Source organism: Pongo abelii, chromosome 6, assembly GCF_028885655.2.
Source record: "Pongo abelii isolate AG06213 chromosome 6, NHGRI_mPonAbe1-v2.0_pri, whole genome shotgun sequence".
Classification (NCBI taxonomy): domain Eukaryota; kingdom Metazoa; phylum Chordata; class Mammalia; order Primates; family Hominidae; genus Pongo; species Pongo abelii.
Window position 1 is genome coordinate 140,862,727 of NC_071991.2, and position 19,538 is coordinate 140,882,264.

The 19,538-nt window shown below is 42.6% G+C and overlaps 1 protein-coding gene and 1 long non-coding RNA gene across 9 annotated transcripts in view; one reads left to right on the forward strand and one right to left on the reverse strand.

Moving 5' to 3' along the window:
• The window catches only part of LOC129060506 (uncharacterized), a 253,030-nt gene that overhangs the window by 218,247 nt on the left and 15,245 nt on the right, over nt 1-19,538 (reverse strand). For 2 of the 3 annotated variants that reach the window (XR_008527290.2, XR_008527289.1), the window contains exon 3: nt 2,135-2,257. This is a non-coding gene — a long non-coding RNA (uncharacterized LOC129060506). Of the gene's footprint in view, nt 1-2,134; nt 2,258-9,143; nt 9,726-19,538 lie in introns of those variants that run through there. The other variant, XR_008527288.2, reaches the window with a different exon arrangement.
• Nucleotides 10,175-17,607, forward strand: GSTK1 (glutathione S-transferase kappa 1). Of its 6 annotated transcripts, none has more exons than XM_009243344.2 (8): nt 10,175-10,436; nt 10,937-11,018; nt 11,399-11,527; nt 11,843-11,943; nt 12,113-12,148; nt 14,460-14,576; nt 14,934-15,027; nt 15,639-15,966. In XM_009243344.2, the coding sequence occupies exons 1-8, from the start codon at nt 10,365-10,367 to the stop codon at nt 15,686-15,688; spliced, it is 681 nt and encodes a 226-aa protein (XP_009241619.1). In that variant the 5' UTR covers nt 10,175-10,364; the 3' UTR covers nt 15,689-15,966.

Below are 19,538 nucleotides of genomic sequence, written 5' to 3' on the forward strand. Positions count from 1 at the left end.
AGACCCTGTCTCTAAAAAATAAAATAAGTTATGATAAAATAAAATAAACAAAACAGTTGGGTCTTTTTGAAAATATAAACAAAAGTGAAAAAAACCTTAGCCAGACTAGGGAAAAAAAAGACTACTCAAATAAAATCAGAAATGAAAGAGGAAACATAACAAATAGTACAGAATACAAAGGATCATAAGAAACTACTAAGAACAATTATATTCTAACAAATAGGATAACAGAAAAAAAATGGATAAATTCTAGACATATGCAACCTACTAAGACTGAATCATGAATAAATAGAAAATCTCAGTATACTAAGAATGAGTAAGATGTTTGAGTTGGTAATAGAAAGTCTCTCATCAAAAAGAGCCCAGGACCAGATGGCTTCACAGCTGAATTCTAGCAAACATATAAAAAACTAATACTGTATTAGTCCATTCATGTTGCTATTAAGGAATACCTAAGACTGGATAATTTACGAAGAAAAGTGGTTTATTTGGCTCACAGTTCTACAGGCTGTACAAAAAGCACAATGCCAGCATCTGTTTCTGGTGGGGCCTCAGGAAGCTTACAATCACGGTAGAAGGCAAAGGGGAGGCAGCATGTCACATGGTGAGAGAGGGAGCAAGCAAGATGCCAGGTCCTTTTAAACAATCTGCTCTTGTGTGGACTCACACAGCAAGAACTCACTCATCACCAAGGAGACAGCACTAAGCCACTCTATTCATGAGAGATCTGCCCTCATGAAACAACATCTCCCACTGGGCACCACCTCCAACACCAGAGATCACATTTTAAGGTGAGATTTTGGAGGAGACAAACATCCAAACCATATCAAATAACAATTCTTTTTAAACTCTTCCAAAAAAAATTGAAGTGAAGGGAACACTTCCATACCCATTTTACAAGCCAGCATTACCCTCATACTAAAGCCAGACAAGGACAGTACAAGAAAAGAAAACTGTAGGCCAATATCCCTGATAAACATAGGTGTAAAAACCCTCAACAAAAAACTATAAACTTAATTCAACAGCACACTAAAAAGATCGTTTACCATAAGCAAGTGTGATTTATCCCAGGGATGCAAGGATGGTTCAACATATGCAAATCAGTAAACATAATACACCGCATTAACAAAATGAAGGACAAAAACCATATGATCATCTCAACAGAAGTAGAAAGCATTTGACAAAATTCAATATTCTTGATGACAAAAACTCTCAACAGGTATGGAAGGAATATACCACAACACAATAAAGGCCATATATGACAAGCTCACAGCTAACATCACACTCAAGGGGAAAAGTTGAAAGCTTTTCCTCTGACATCAGGAATAAGAAAATAATGCCCACTCTCACCACTTTTTTTCAACATAGTGCTGGAAGTCCTAGCCAGAGCAATTAGCCAAGGGACAGAAATAAAGGGGATCCTAATATGAAAGGGAGAAATAAAACTGTCTCTGTTTGTTGATGATACAATCTTATATATAGAAAACTCTATAGAGATTCCACCAAAAAAATTGTTAGAACTGATAAGCAATATCAATAAAGTTGCTGGATACAAAATTAATACACAAAAATCACTAGCATTCTTGTACACCAACAGTGAACCATCTGAAAAAGAAATTAAGAAAACAATCCCATTTATAGTAGCAACAACAAAAACAAAGAAAACTTAGGTGTAAATTTTTAAAAATTGATTAAATGAGGTAAAAGATCTGTATAGTGAAAACTGTAAAACACTAATAAAAGAAATTGAAAATGACACAAATAAATGGAAAGTTGTCCCACGAAAGAATTAATATCGTTAAAATGTCCATACTACCCAAAGCAATTTACAAATTCAATGCAATCTCTATCAAAATTCCAGTGTCATTTTTCACAGAAATAGAAAAAAAAAATCCCTAAATTTGTATGGAACCGTTAAAACATACCCAGATAGCAAAACAATCTTGAGCAAAAAGAACAAAGCTGGAGGTATCACACTTCTTGACATCAAAATATACTAGAAAGCTATAGTAATCAAAAGAGCATAATATAAAAACAGACACATTGACCAACACAGCAGGATTCAGAGCTCAGAAATAAACACACACATTTATAGACAATTGCTTTTTAAAAAAATTTAAGAACAGGGTCTTACTACATTGCCTAGGCTGGCCTCGAACTCCTGGGCTCAAGAGATCCTCTCCCCTTGCCTCCCACGTAGCCGAGACTATAGTTATGAGCCACCATGTGTGGCTAACTTCCTTTTTGCTTACGGTGCCTAGAACAAACAAGGGAGAAAAGATAAGCTCTTCAAAAGATGGTGCTGGAACACTGGATACTCACAAGTGGAAAAATAAAATTGGATTATTATCTTACACCATATACAAAAATCAATACAAAATATATTAAAGACTTAAATATAGGGCCTGAAACTATAAAACTACTAGAAGAAAACAGAGAAAAAACCTCCACAACATCAGTCTGGGCAACAATTTTCTGGATATGACCCCAAAAGCACAGGCAACATGAGCAAAAATAGACGAATGGGATTGCATCAAACTAAATAGCTTTTGAACAGCAAAGAAAACAATTAACAGAGTGAAGAGACAACTCACAGCATGGGAGGAAATACTTGCAAACCACACATCTGATAAGGGGTTAATATTCAGGCTATATAAGGAACTCACACAACTCAAAAGCAGGAAAACAAATAACATGATTTAAAACTGGGCAAAGAACCTGAGTAGATATTTCTCAAAAGAAGACATACAAATGGCCAACAGATATGTATAAAATAAATGTGGTCGGGTGCAGTGGCTCACACCTGTAATCCCAGCACTTTGGGAGGCCGAGGCAGGCGGATCACGAGGTCAAGAGATAGAGGCCATGCTGGCCAACATGGTGAAACCCCATCTCTACTAAAAATATGAAAATTAGCTGGGCACGGTGGCATGCGCCTGTAGTCCCAGCTACTCGGGAGGCTGAGGCAAGAGAATTGCTTGGAGGCAGGAGAATTGCTTGAATCCAGGAGACGGAGGTTGCAGTGAGCTGAGATCGCACCACTGCACTCCAGCCTGGCGAAAGAGCAAGACTCTGTCTCAAAAAAATAAAAATAAAAATAAAAATAAATAAATAAATGCTCAACATCATTGATTATTAGGGAAATGCAAATTAAAACCACAATGAGACAGTACCTCACACTGTTAGAATAGCTATTATTAAAAAGATGAAAAACAAGTGTTGGCGCGGATGTGGAGAAGAAGGGACCCTTGTACACTATTGGTGGGAATGTCAATTAGTACAGCCATCATAGAAAACAGCATGCAGGTGTTTTGAGAGCCCCAGCCAAACTGGGGTTCCAGTACCAGAGTGGCTAGCAACACTGCCCCTAACAGGAAATGAACGGGAACTGGATAGGGATGTTTACCATGTCCTTTCACAGGATACTTTTTTTAACCAGGCAGTGGACTAATGCCTACTTTTCAGCCTGGGTTCAGGGGATCCCTCACACAGAACACTCTTTTATACTGGCAGACACTCTTGTGACCCTTGTCTGAGCCATGCCCAGTTTATGCCTGCCTGGCGATCACTCTGGTGCTGGGCGCCTGACCTTGTGTTCTCCTCAGCATCTCAGGGAAAACCCAACTTGGGGCATCTCCTAGTCCTTCAGAGGGGAGGCACAAACTCAATTCACCACCAAAATAGGAGACAAGTTCAGCAATTTTTGCTTACAGATATTGGGCAAGGAGATGTAATGAATGAAGAGGGCAATCCTCCATCCCTGGTCATGAGAGGCAGGAAGGAAGAGTTAGGCAGAGAGAGAGAAGCCCATGGCAACTAGCTGTATATATGAGGACTAGGATTGGGGGCACTTTAAATTCACTGGAAAATGCCTAAATGGCCCATTTAAAGGAAACAGTGAGAAAGGAGAGAGCCCAGTCTTCCAGGCCGGAGAGATGTCTCTGAATTCTTATCTCTGGCCACCGGCTTGAGCCATTTGGATGTGAGGTAGAACTAGAAACTCTGTCAAGGGTGACTGAGTTCTGCTTCTGGTGTGAGAAAGTTAAACTTTTATTCAAAATCGATGCCAAGGCAACATAAAATAGAATTCACTGCAGGAGGGGAAATGAGAAGATACTGCAGAAAGAGCACAAGGTTTCTATTAGAAAAAAAGGAATATGTTTTTGAGATCTATTGCTCAGCATGGTGACTATAGTTAATAATAATGTGTATTTCAAAATTTCTCAGAGTAAATTTCAAATGTCTCATCACAAAAAATAATAAGTGAGGTGGTGGATATGTTAATTAGCTTGACTTATACATTTATACCTACATCAAAACATCACCTTGTACCCCACAAATTTATATAATTATAATTTGTCAATTAAAAATAATAATTAATAACTTCATAGTATATCACGTCACAGGTGGCAACCATGTTTATATCTAAATTCTTAAAACTGCTGGATCAAAGGGTACATCTGTAAAACAGAAGACATCACTAAACTGCCCTCTGCAGACGCGGTACCAATTTACAGTCCCACCGGTTAAATAAAAGAACGGTTTTCCATGACTCCGTACCAACACTGAGTCATCAAACTTTTTGAGTTTTGTCAACTTGATAGACAAAAGCATATCACAGGGTAGTTTTAACTGACAATTATCATAAGTATATAAAGTATCTTAAAATTTTTAGTATTTGCAAGCCATCTAAATGTCCATTTTCATGTATGTTCTCTTCATCTTCCCATTTTTTCCATTGGGCTTCTGTTTTTTTTAATGTATTGATTTTTAGCTCTTTCTACAGTAGAATAATTAAAATTAGCTTTTTGACTATGAAATAAGCACAGATATTTTTCCCAGTTACATTCTTGACTCATTGGATTTTGCCAAGCAGATTTTTTAAAATTTGATGTAATTAAATGTATTGATCTTTTAAGGTTTCTGCACTGGTATTACAGTTAGCAAGGCTATCTCTATTCTCAGCTGTTTTAAAAGTTTTTCCATAAGTTCTTGAGGCACTGTATTGGCTTCCTCTTTATAACATTTAGATATTTGATCCATTAAGAGGTGTTCCATGTGTAAGGTGTGAGGTATGGATCCAAATACATTTTTGGGCCGGGCGCAGTGGCTCACACCTGTAATCCCAGCATTTTGGGAGGCCAAGGCGGGTGGAGCATGAGGTCAGGCGTTCGAGACCAACCTGACTACCATGGTGAAACCCTGTCTTTACTAAAAAATACAAAAATTAGCTGGGCATGGTGGCACACGCCTGTAATCCCAGCTACTCAGGAGGCTAAGGCAGGAGAATCGCTTGAACCCAGGAGGTGGAGGTTGCAGTGAGTCGAGATCGCGCCACTGCACTCCAGACTGGGTGACAGAGTGAGACTCCTCACAAAAAACAAAAACAAACAAACAAACAAAAACAAAAAAAACCTCTCAGTTGTCCCAATATCATTTATTGAATAGTCAATTTTTTATTTATTTGAAAAGGCAACTTATTTAAAGCATTTCCAGTATCAATTATTTAATTCCAAATGACATGATTAAAGCGCTATTTACTGAGCTTTCAAATGTAGATAATACCATTGGCTCATCTACGAAAGATGAGAATTTGGATCGCATACACCACCTCTCCTCTGCCTCCTCCAATGTTTGATAATTATATCATGTTTTGTTCCTCTACTTAGTGCTTTTCCCACTTCAGATAATTTACTTATACCACTATTTCTTGTTTCAATAGCTCTAATCAGTATCTAGAGTAAAATTAAGTAAGCAGGAGGCTATTGACCTGAGACAGTCTCCATGCTTTGAATTCCTATGAAACAAAATGCAACCTAACTTAGTATGTAAACAAACTGAAACTTAACTTAGGAGTTTCATTTTTATAACAGATAACCAGGTCTTTGCCAATCACAAGCAGCCAAGCTTCAGCTAAGTGCAAGCAGCCAACGGACTGGCTCATGTCTAAATCAAGCAAAACACTTAGCTGCAACAAAGCAAACTATTTCTGTACTTTACTTTCCTGTTCTGCTTATAAATAATCATTGCTTATAGTTGCAGAGCTCTCAGAACCTCTTCTGGTTCTGAGTACTGCCTGATTCATGAATCGTTCTTTACTCAAACTCCATTAAATTTAAATTGTCTGAGGTTTTTCTTTTAACACTAAACACCCCTCTCAGCAATAGGAAGATGATAGCCTATAGAAGTGAATATATTTTTCTTTTTGTTGTCACTACTCCATTTTATCCACAACAGGGCCCAACCTCAAAATAATAATAATAACAACAGTAATAGTATGTGGAGATAGACTGTAAGGATTCAGATCAATGTTTTACTATTCTGTGATTCTTAAAGTAAATATATATGAGTCCGTACTGATATAAATAACTGACTGAATAAATAAATAAACAGAAAGAAGGGACAACTCTCCTGTCAGAAGAATTCCAATTAATAAATGAAAAAAACTAAGGAAATAGAGAATCACCATTAGAACACCACAGTAACAACTGCTGCAGGCAAGATCCACTGACGAATAATAAAACTGATGGGTGACCGTTTAGGGAGCAACTGGATATTTGCATAGCCTCAAAGTATCTCCCCCAAATATTTATTAGTTACCATGGTGGTGTTAACGTATATCCACAACTTCTTTAATATTCTTCCCTCCAGTGGATGGACTTAATCTACTCAACCCTCACTCCCAGGGTGGGCTGCACTTACTGACTCCCTTCCAAAAACTAGGGTTTGGATAGGGAAAAATGGTGACTTTACAGTGCAGAAATTTGCCAGTTGCTCCGCCTTAACCAGGTGACCAAGGTAAACATCACCAGTGATGAGTCATGTTGATATCCCTGTACCTCATGACATGATTCAAGAAGGGCACCTTACCTCTGTGGTAATCTTCCCAGAAGTCCACAACCTTAGTCTTATTCTGAGGAAATATCAGACAAACCCAAATGAAGGGACATGCTACAAAATAGCTGATCAATACTCTTCACAAGTGTCAAAGTCATGCAACACTAGAAAAGGCCAAGAAACTTTCATAGATATGAGAAGAATAAAGAGACATGACAACAAAATTCTGTGTGTATGCTGGACTGGATCCTGGAACAGAAAAAGAACATTAGTGAAAAAACTGGTGAGTAAAATCTGTAGTTCAGTTAATAGTAACGTACCAGGCCGGGCGCAGTGGCTCATGCCTATAATCCCAGCACTTTGGGAGGCTGAGGCAGGGGGATCACGAGGTCAGGAGTTGGAAACCAGCCTGTCCAATATGGTGAAACTCCGTCTCTACTAAAAAATACAAAAAATTAGCTGAGCGTGGTGGCACGCGCCTGTAGTCCCAGCTACTCGGGAGACTGAGACAGGAGAATCGCTTGAACCTGGGAGCCGGAGGTCGCAGTGAGCCAAGATTGCGCCACTGCACTCCAGCCTGGGTAACAGAGTGAGACTCCTTCTCAAAAAAAAAAAAAAAAAAAAAAAAAAAGTAATGTACCAATGCTAATGTATTGGTTTTTATCATTACCATACTTATGTAAGATTTTCACATTAGATAAAGCTGGATAAGGGGTATTCAGAAACCTTGTACTATCTTTACAAGTCTTCTATAAATCTAAAATATTTCCAAATATAAAAAGCTTTTTAAAATAAGTGATTGATCTACCTTTGAAATGAAACCTTAAATTACCATGCTGAATTAGCTCTTGGACACTTTAAAATTATGATTACTGGAGAAAAACAAAAATGTAGCTGGGCATGGTGGCTCATGCCTGTAATCCCAGCACTTTGGGAGGCCGAGGTGGGAGGATCATTTGAGCCCAGGAATTCAAGACCAGACTGAGAAGCATGGTGAAACCCCATCTCTACAAAAAACACAAAAATTAGCTGGGTGTGGTGACATACACCTGTAGTCTCTGCTACTCAGGAGGCTGAGGTGGGAGAACTGTTTGAGCTTGGGGGGCAGAGGTTGCAATGAGCCAGAATTGAACCACTGCACTTCAGTCTGAGCAACAGAGTGAGATCATGTCTCAAAAAAAAAAAAAAAGGTGTGCTGTGGTGGCTCACGTTTGTAACCTGCACTTTGGAAGGCCAAAATGGGTGGATCACCTGAGGTCAGGAGTTCAAGACCAGCCTGGCCAACATAGTGAAAGCCCATCTCTACCAAAAACACACAAAAAATTAGCTGGGCGTGGTGGTGGGCACCTGTAATCCCAGCTACTTGGGAGGCTGAGGCAGAGAGAATTGCTTGAACCCAGGAGGCAGAGGTTGCAGTGAGCTGAAATTGTGCTACTGCACTCCAGCCTGGGCAACAGAGCAAGACTCCATCTCAAAAAAAAAAAGTTTAGTTTCAGTGGTTGTCGAACAATTAGTTTACTCTGCAAGTAGGTAATGATAACATCATTTTTCATTCCATTTTGCATGCTCTTCTCCATGTAGGGGTTTACCTTGTATCTCTGTATTCTGATAGCCTGGAGTTGTTTTCCTTATTGATACAAATGAAAAGTGGAATCTTTATATGTTTTCCAATTTATTAAATTAGTAATGTTAAAAATAATTTTAACAAAGTTAAATGGAATTATTTTAAAATTCTGTTTCTTTGCAGTAAATGTAATCCCAATATAAGACAATATGACTCACATATTTGCGAAAACGAATAGGGCCAATCGTTCCCATTATCACTACAATTATCTATGGTGAGGCCTCTCCATCTTCTACCAGTCCCTCTTTTTTTCACTCACTCAAAATATATGTATTGATGGTCAAATGTGTCCCAGACACTGTGCAAATCTCTGACAAAGGTAACACAAGAAAATGTGTACTCCGAGAACTTCTTATTCTGCCCCAGTTTAGGAGATTCATGCAACTGCCAAGTAACAATAACAAGAGCTAGCAGTTATTGGAGTACCTCATTCCTCACAACTCGTCATAAGGCAGCTGTTATCATTAGATATTCCCCATGTGTATGCAGGATGAGGAAATAGGTTCAGAGAGGTCAAGTAGCTCACCCAAGGGGCACAGCTAAGTGAAAGGCACTACAAGCATCTCAAACTACCCCCTTCCCACAAGACTCCACTGCAGAGCAGGACAGTCACCCTGACACCAATCCAATGGGTTCATCTTGCCCATTACCCAGATGGGGCTGATTTATCAAGACAAGGGAATTGCAATAGAGAAAGAGTTTAATACACATAGAGCCAGCTAAACAGGAGACCACAGTTTTATTATTACTCAAATTAGCCTCTCAAAATTCGGAGGCAGAGATTAGGGGGCTTTGTGTTTTGTTTTGTTTTTTTTCTTTTGAGAGGGAGTCTTGCTCTGTCACCCAGGCTGGAGTGCAGTGGCATGATCCCGGCTCACTGCAACCTCTGCTTCCCGGATTCAAGCAATTCTCCTGACTCAGCCCCCCGAGTAACTGGGATTACAGGCACATGCCACCATACCCGGCTAATTTTTGCATTTTTAGTAGAGACAGGATTTCACCATGTGGGCCAGAATGGTCTTGAACTCCTGACCTCAAGTGATCCACTCGCCTCAGCCTCCCAAAGTGCTGGGATTACAGGCATGAACCACCATGCCCGCCGGCTAGAGTTTTTTAACGATAGTTTGGTGGGCAAGGGGCTAGAGAATGGGTGCTGCTGATTGGTTGGGGATGCAATCGCAGGGGTGTGGAAAACCGTCCTCAGTGCACTGAGTTGCATCTGGATGAGGCCCACAGAGGAGTTACTGGTCCAGGTGAAGTCATCCTGTCATCAGAAATGGAAAAGTCTGAGAAGGTATCTTCAAAGGCCAGTCTTAGGTTCTACAAAAGTGGTTATTTACAGGAATAATTGGGGAAGTTGCAGAGCTTGTGACCTCTGGAACAATGTCTGGTAATTGTTAATGCCTACATCTTAGCAGAATTCAGGCCCCTCTCATAATCCTAAACTTGTGGACTTTTATTAGTTTTATAAAACTGGTTTAGTTTGGGGAAGGGCTATTATCACTTAAACTATAAACTAAATTTCTCCCTATATTAGCTCGTCCCATGCTCAGGAATGACCAAGGGCAGTTTGGAGGTTAAAGGCACGATGGAGTTGGTGAGTTCAGATCTGTTTCACCTTCGTAATTTTCTCACTGTTAAAATTTTTGCAAAGGCGGTTGCAGCGCCCCTTGTCCACACCTGCGCGCTCCCCAAGAGGTCCCTACCCACCTCGCCCCTGGCTGGGGGCCGTAGGCTGGCCCCGCCCCGCTGCGCCGGAGGAAGACTTCTGCCAGGGCAGTTTCTCTCTGAGGCTGCGCATTAAGGCGGTGGGCGGTCCCGGGCAGGCCCAGAAGTTGGGCAGCCTCTGCCGGGTTCCGGGGAAAGGAGCTCCTGCTGCCACTGCTCTTCTGGAGCCTGCAGCATGGGGCCCCTGCCGCGCACCGTGGAGCTCTTCTATGACGTGCTGTCCCCCTACTCCTGGCTGGGCTTCGAGGTGAAGCTGGGAGGGGCAGCCTCGGCGGGGTCTGGGGCGTGAGGGCGGAGGGAAGAGTGAGCGCAGGGCTCCGAGACAGAGGTCTCGTGAAACTCTTGGCGCCGCCCACGGGGTTAGGGCAAGCAGGGAGAGCTCCAGGGCTGAAAGCCACTTTGTGCTTTTAAACGGAATAGAGTCGCTGGCTCCAACCCGAGCCTTTATATCCTGACTGCAGTTTCCCACGGTGGTGGAAAGAGGGGCGGCTCCAAACATTCAGGGAGAAATGCAGAACACGGCCACCTCTTAGCCCAACGATGGCAGTTTTGGGGAAAACTGACCACAGGAGCGAAGATCCTGGAATAGATTTCTAGTAGTGAGGAGAGTTTTGCCAATTTCAAACCATACAATGTAGGGTGTCCGCATAACCCCTGCTCTGCACTTAGCGCCTCCCTTCCCTTTCCCTCGGCTCTTTCACTTTTCCATCTTGCACACTGGCAATCGTTCTTGACTTCTGCCCGCAGATCCTGTGCCGGTATCAAAATATCTGGAACATCAACCTGCAGTTGCGGCCCAGCCTCATAACAGGAATCATGAAAGACAGTGGTAGGAAGGGAGGGTCGGGGCAGGGGTGATTTCAGTGGCCCAAGAGAGCCGACCCCAGCGGGTCCTTATATTGGCACTGGCAGCTAGAAAGCTGCCCTCTGCCCCGACTCTACTAAAAATACAAAATTAGCTGGGCGTGGTGGTGCATGCCTGTAAACCACAGCTACTCGGGAGGCTGAGGCGGGAGAATCGCTTGAACCCAGGAGGCGGAGGTTGCGGTAAGCTGAGATCGCGCCATTGCACTCCAGCCTGGGCAACAAGAGCGAAACAACAAGAGAAAAAAAAGAAAGCTGCCCTCTGCCCAAAACCCACGTCGAGGTCCCCAAACCTGGGACCCTTAGGTCTTTTCTCACTAAGCGTGCCCAACCTTCTCCTGGCAGGAAACAAGCCTCCGGGTCTGCTTCCCCGCAAAGGACAATACATGGCAAATGACTTAAAGCTCCTGAGACACCATCTCCAGATTCCCATCCATTTCCCCAAGGATTTCTTGTCTGTGATGCTTGAAAAAGGTGAAGAGAGTGGGATGTAGACAGGGTATCCAGTGAAGAACAGAGAAGTCGGAGATTGAGGGATTGATGGGATGGAGGGGCTGCGGGAGACTAAAGCAAGTGAAGCCTGCCTTGGGAAACCTCAGGATCAGCGTTGAGGGAGCTGAAGGTTGCCGGGCATGAAAGGGAAGAAGAGCAGGCAAATAGGTCATGGGAACCTTGGGTGAGAGGCTGAGGGCGAAGGAGCTCTGGGGGATGTCAGAAGCAAGGAAGAGCTAGTTCTCCACCAGGAAAGCAGCAAGAGGAGCCCTGCCTCTGGGTGCCTCTGCCCCACAGGAAGTTTGTCTGCCATGCGTTTCCTCACCGCCTTGAACTTGGAGCATCCAGAGATGCTGGAGAAAGCGTCCCGGGAGCTGTGGATGCGCGTCTGGTCAAGGGTGAGTGTGGGGCTCTGGGAATCCTCTGGGAGGACCTTGGATGACTTTCTGACCTTCCCCAGGCACGTTTTCAGGGTCATCACCCTGCCCCCACCCGGAGGATCTACTGTCCTCCAGTCACACCCCTCTCCCAGCACCGCCTTCCTGCTGAGTGTTCTCTTCTCCCCAGAATGAAGACATCACCGAGCCCCAGAGCATCCTGGCGGTGAGTGTCCTGGCTCCACCCCAACTGCACTCATAGAGAATCTGAGAACAGTTGGCGTTTGGGGGTAAAGAAGACAATAGGTCTCTTATTGCATGGAAAAGGTTATAATTACTGGGGAAGAAAGGATGTCTGTGATTCAGGGCATAAACTACTGAAAAGTTGGAACTAAGGATCCTCAAAAGGATATCTCAAGGTTGAAAGGGGAAGTGCAAAAGGGAAAATATATGGGTAGAATTTATTTGCTGAAAGATGTCACTGAGAGAAAGATGCTCAGTGTTGGAACCCCTGGATGGGGAGGGATATAGTATTCACAAGTCTCCACAGACTCCAACACAAACCCCACCAACACATCCAAGTGGAAGGCAGGAGACTTGTTCCAAGAGGCTTTAAAAAGACGAAAAGAGATAACTGACTAATGTCAGGGTTATATAGGAGGCTGAGTGAGAACAAATGGAAGTAGCTCAAAACATTGACCAGTGAGCCATAGATGGGGGTATAAAAGTAAGTTTGTCTTCAGGATTAAATTAGGAAATTCAAAACAGTATTATTCCTCTGGTTTACAAAAAAAAATAGTTGAGACCGATTCAAATTTAATATATAAAGTGGCAAATCACACAAAAGTTAAATGTATAAGGAATGGCAAATATATCTTCTACAGTCTATACTCCTGCAAAGTACATGTGTAATTTTTAGCTTGCTTTTTTACTTCATATTTAATCATTTTCCATGGTTTTGTTTTTTGTTTTTTGTTTTTTGTTTTTTTTGAGACAGGGTCTGGCTTTGTCACCCAGGCTGGAGTGCAGTGGCACGACCTCGACTCACTGCAACCTTTGCCTCCTGGGCTCAAGCAATCTTCCCACCTTAGCCTCCCAAGTAGCTGGGACTACAGGCACACACTACCATGTCCGGCTAACTTTTTTATTTTTTGTAGAGAGGGGGTTTTACTGTGTTGCCCAGGCTGGTCTCAAACTCCTGTGCTCAAGAGATCTGTCTGCCTCCACCTCCCAAAGTGCTGTGTTTACAGAAATGAGCCACTGTGCCCAGGCTCCATGGAATTCTTAACTCTGAAAGTATAGTTCTTTGTTTCTATAGAGGTTCCATTGAGTGGACTTATTTTTGTTTTGCTTAACCATTTTTCTGTGGTTAAACATTTTGTGTGGGACATAATTCTCTAATTTAACCAAGTCAAAGATAGTGTCTCATTAGGACAGGCTACATGAATTCCTGGGTCCCACTTCTGATCTAGGAAGTCAAGTTGCAGTGGTTCTCAATCTTGGCTGTGAATTAAAATCACCTGGAGCACCTTGGCGCTAACCATTTCCCCTGGAATTGTGACGTAATTGTTCTTGTTCTTTTTTTTTTTTTTTTTTTTTGAGACAGTGTCTTGCTTTGTCACCCAGGCTGGGGTGCAGTGGCATGATCATGGCTCACTGCAGACTCAACATCTTGGGCTCAAGTGATCTCGCATCTCAGCCTTACGAGTAGCTGGGACTTCAAGCATGTGCCACCATGCCTAATTTTTAAAATTTTTTGTAGAGATGGGGGTTTCACTTTGTTGCCCAGGCTGGTCTCGAACTCCTGGGCTGAAGCAATCTCCTGCCTCAGTCTCCCAAAGTAGCTAGAATTACAGGCATGAGCCACAGTGCTTGGCTCTAGTTCTAAGGGATGACCTCACGTGGAGATTTTTTAAAGCTCCTCAGGAGTTTCAATTGGGCAGCCAAAGTTAAGAACCACCTATCCCAAACTATACCAACAAACCACAAACTGAAGCCTTTATCTTTGTCTTGAAGCCAGGCAGGTGGCTGCAGCCATGTGCCTTGTTACAAAGTTCTCAGGAAGTTCCACTGGAATTACAGCCTAGCTCTTGATTCAAAAAAAGCATGAGATACTCAGGAACTGTGAGAGGTAGGAAGGAAAGAGCCCTGGACTTTAGAATTCTAGAGACCTGGATTCTAGTGTTGGCTCTGCTACCAACATGCTCTGTAACTCTAAGCAAGTAATGTATCACCTCAGGATTCAAGCTCTTCATTTGTGAAATAAAGAGGTCTATCTAGCTGGTCTCTAAGATGTCCCCTGGTGTTAATTTCTGTGATTGACTCTGTGCCATCTACCTTTTCTCCTTTTCCACCCATCTCAAGATTTGGGATAAAGGAAATAATTCATCTTGGCAAGGACAGATCTCTACTTGTGGGTGGGTAACGGCATTGCCAGGAAAACTTGGGGGCAGAAAATAGAAAGACCAGAGTTTTCCTCTGAGATCCCCATCCAATATCATGCAGCCACAGTTGTATTCCCTACTACATTCCCTTAGGCTGCAGAGAAGGCTGGTATGTCTGCAGAACAAGCCCAGGGACTTCTGGAAAAGATGTCAACACCAAAGGTGAAGAACCAGCTCAAGGAGACCACCGAGGCAGCCTGCAGATATGGGGTGAGCAGCTCTTTATGTGTGTTCCCAGCCCCCATCCTGAAGATGGAGACTTGAGAATCTCTAAGTGTGAGTCCTTATGCTCCTGTGCAAAAACCCCCTTTCCAAGTGTTCTCCTCAGTGCTCTTAAACAACCCTCATCTTCTTCCTTCTTTTCCTTGGGCTCAGGGAAAGGAAGGGAAGGAGATGCACAGTGAGAGAAAAGAGAGCATCTTAGAAACAGGAAGGCACCTGGGGCCACAGAGCCTCTTAGACCTCTTTGCTTCTGTGAACTCAGAAAAGTACTGACTCGAAGGTTTCAACCCCTGCCCAATACCTGCTCCTTTGCCTTCCTCTTTGCATTGTAACTGCTTTCTCCAGGCCTTTGGGCTGCCCATCACCGTGGCCCATGTGGATGGCCAAACCCACATGTTATTTGGCTCTGACCGGATGGAGCTGCTGGCGCACCTGCTGGGTAAGTAAGTTAAAGATTCAACACTGAGCCAGGTGCAGTGGCTCATGCCTGTAATCCCAGCACTTTGGTAGGCCGAGGTGAGCGGAGCACAAGGTCAGGAGATTAAGACCATCGTGGCCAACATGGTGAAACCCCGTCTCTACTAAAAATATAAAAATTAGCTGGGACTACACCTGCAGTCCCAGCTACTCGGGAGGCTGAGGCAGGAGAATCACTTGAACCTGGGAGGTGGAGGTTGCAGTGAGCCGAGATCGCGCCACTGCACTCCAGCCTGGGTGACAAAGCAAGACTCCGTCTCAAAAAATAAAAAGATTCAACCCTGAGCTGCTTTTGACCCCAGCTCCACATCGACTATATCAGTTGACCAGAAGGAGGGGCTCAGAGCAAAAAAATATTCTTGGCATTTCCAGTAACAAAGCATTATGCAGTCAGTGCTGTTCAAGGTTGAGTGGGCAGGTGCTGTCTTCATCCCCATAAAAGAAAAGGAAGCCTTCTATACCTTGAAGCCAAGCAAAGGTCTTTCTAGAAAACCCCTGGGACCTTGTGGGACCAAGTCCTGCTGCCAAAACACCTGAGAACAGTGTGCAGAGTCTGTTGTTTTCTTCATCCAGGAGAGAAGTGGATGGGCCCTGTACCTCCAGCTGTGAATGCCAGACTTTAAGATTGCCCGGAGGAAGCAAACTCTTCATATAAAAGAAGCAGGCCATCTGCTTAACCCTTGGGTCCACCATAAGGCACTGGGACTTGGATTTCTCTATCTGATAGAGGTATTTTCTGTGGCCCTGGGAGCTGTCTCTCTTTCCCCTACCCCCAAGGATGTCAGGAAGACATCCACCATTAGCCATGTGGCAACCTTTACTTCTATGCCTCACAAGTGCCTTTCAGAGAGCCCCAATTCTGCTTTCCCACAAAATAAACCTAATGCCATCAGGCAAAACATTTCTGTGTCTGTATCTGCCCTGGTATATTCTCATTCCTGGGGTCACATCCTGCCTACTCTAGGGGTAGGTGAAGGAGAGCTGTTTTGGTACTTCCAGCCAGACCAGCCATGCAGCCCACCTTGAGCAGCTTGTGTGGTGGAAGAAGTGAGAATAGTCCTCCGTTCTGTCACACAGAAACTCCCCTGGTCTCTCTGTCAGCAACAGAAAACCAAGCCAGATGGACTTTGCAACTAACCAGTTTGGGATTTACTGTCTTCTGACCAACCACAGTGACTGAGATGGGGCTGGGACCAGAAGCCCAGTGGGAGTGAACAGCAGAGGCAACCAGAGTCTGGCTGAGCTTGTGCCCAGATATTTAAACTGGGTCCAGCCACACCTGCAGAACCAGGGCAAGGCAGTACTGGGAAACTGGCTGGAGTTGCTGCGGTTTGGAGAAGTTGCACACCCTCTCATAGATACCTCCCTTAACCCTCAGTGCAGATTCTGAGAAAACTCCAAGGCTTCTCTGCCTAACCTAGTATAACCCCTATTCCCTACTACATACATATAACTTTTCCATTCCCCCAGTAATTGACCCAAAGTCCCTGCCTCTAGCTGTGCCCATTGTGCAATTATCAGAATCCCTTGTTTCAATAGTATTTTGACTTCTTTAAGAATACTCTGTATTTGGAAGCTGAAACCTCACCTGGATCCATTGTTGGGAACCAAGTACAGAGCCTTACATAGCCCAGAGGAGTTTCAGGAACAATGCCACTTTCCCTTCCATCCCTCCCTCTGGGTCTGGCTCTTCCCATAGTCCATTTTCCCCTTTTATCTCCCATTAATTTCTGTATTCCTCTCTCACCTTTTCCATGTCTCTAGCATCCTCCAGGATTTAAAATCATCTTTACCCAGCTTATCTGTGAAGTAATGGCAAAAGAACATATGCAAATTAAGTACTCCTTTTCTTCAAAGGAGTTTCATGGGATGTACAGCTAGTATAAAATAAAAATATGGGAAGATGTCCAATCTTAAAAATCATAAGGGCAAATTAAGACAAAACTAAGCTGCCCAGAGCAGGGTGATTGGAACCAGTTTTATGAATAAAGATGCTTGTCTCAGCACTATTTGTGGATATCAAAAATTGTGAACAACTTAAACACCTATCAGGAGGAGAATACTTTAATCAATTATGGCACATTCAGGAGATAATGTTTTACAGTCATCAAAAATTGTACATGAGGGCCAGCACGGTGGCTCACACCTGTAATCCCAGTACTTTGGGAGGCCAAGGCAAGCGGATCACCTGAGGTCAGGAGTTCAAGACCAGCCTGGCTAACATGGTAAAACCCTATTTCCACTAAAAATATAAAAAAGTAACCCGGTGTGGTGGCACGTGCCTGTAATACCAGCTACTAGAGAGGCTGAGGCAGGAGAATCGCTTGAACCTGGGAGGCGGAGGTTGCGGTGAGCTGAGATTGCGCCATTGCACTCCAGCTTGGGCAACAAGAGCGACTCTGTCTCAAAAAAAAAAAAAACTGTATTTCTGAAGAATTGTTAAGAACATTGGAAATTCTTGAGATATAATATTGATTGGAAAAAGATGAAACTATATGGTATGATCTCAATATGTCTTGATGAATAAAAACATAATACAGAGGATATTATTCTGAGATAAAATATATCAAAATCTTTCCATTTTATTTGTATACTTTTAAAATTTTTGATTTTTTAAAATGTATTCTGATACACAAAATAATAAAAATGAAAAATAAAAAATTTGGCCGGGCGCAGTGGCTCATGCCTGTAATCCCAGCACTTTGGGAGACTGAGGCAGGTGGATCACTTGAGGTCAGGAGTTTGAGACCAGCCTGACCAACATGGTGAAACCCCATCTCTACTAAAAATACAAAAATTAAGCTGCGTGTGGTGGTGCACGCCTGCAATCCCAGGTACTCAGGAGGCTTACGCAGGAGAATCGCTTGAACCTGGGAGGCGGAGGTTGCAGTGAGCCGAGATCGGGTCACTGCACTCCAGCCTGGGCGACAGAGTGAGATTCCATCTCAAAAAAAAAAAAAAAAAAAAAAATTGTGGATTCACATTGCATCTTGCCCATTGATTTCTAAATGTATTAACTACTTAATTAATGCTGAATCTTTTCCCAGGCTTAAGTGGGATAATGTTTTATTGTAGATGCATATTTCGTGGCTCTACCCAGTCTTTCTTTGAAGACTTCATCATCCTATTTTCTGAATCCAGTGGCTGACTTTAATCTTCTCTGGAGGAACTAGATAATTTCTAGACTAATGCTTACACTCATGATCCAGATTGTAATTTCTGAACTCCTTCTTCCAAATAGAATCAAAACAAGAAAGGGGAAAGCCTCTCAAAGCAACTGTACGTTAATAATGAAACACTCTTTTTTTCTAATCCAAGGAGGGTTTCATACTTTTTCTTAGTTTCTTGCCCTCTTCCCTTCTGATCAATAATTGTAATAGGAAATTTGCAATTGTGCCAATACTCAGATTCAATACTGAACTACTTTCTTGCATTATAATTCAAATTCCAAGGTTAACAACTAGCTGTATGTTTCCAAAACAATCTTATTGTATATGTATTTTCTTAGGTGAAGTTTCCAGAAATGATTTTTTTTTACAGAGCCAAACACACATGGTAATTTAAAAAAATAATGCATGTATGTGGTAAAAACAGTAAAAGCAAGGTATCAAGTGAAAAGTGAAGAGTCCTCCCTTTCTCATTCCCATTCCTACTCTCTAATTTTTTATATATCCATTTTGTAAGCTATAATACAGAGATTCCGTATACTCTTCACATACTTTCCCCAATGGTAACCTCTTGCATAACTATAGGACATAACACACTATAGGACAAAAATCAAGAAATTGACATTGATTCAATCCGTCCACCTTATTCAGATTTCACCAGTTTAACACAAGCTAATTGTGTGTCTGTATTTAGTTCTATATAATTTTATCACATGTATGCTGATGACCACCACCACAGCCAACATACAAAACATTTTCAGCATAAAGATTTCTCATGCTAACCTTTTATAGCCACAGCTACCTCCCTCCCTCCCTGTACTTCCCTAACCCTTGGCAATCACTAATCTGATCTTTATATCTTGTCATTTCAAAAATGCTACATAAATGAAATCAGATTTGATTGTTTTCATTCAGCACAATCCCTTTGAGATCTATCCAAGGTTTTGACATGTATCGAGAGTTTATTCCTTTTTATTGCTGAATAGTATTAATATTCTATAGTATGGATATAACATAGTGTGTTTAAACATTCACCTGTTGAAGGACACTTGGGTTGTTTCCAGTTTCAGGTTCTTACAAATAAAGCTACTCTGTGCGTTCATGTACAGGTTTTTATTTTCATCTCTCTGGGTAAATGCTTAGGAACACAACCACTGGGTCCCATGGTAAGTCCATGTTTAGTTTTAGAAGAAACTGTCAAGGCTGGGTGCATGATGGCTCCCATCTGTAATCCCAGCACTTTGGGAGAACAAGGCAGAAGGATGACTTGAGCCCAGGAGTTCAAGACCAGCCTGGGCAAAATGGC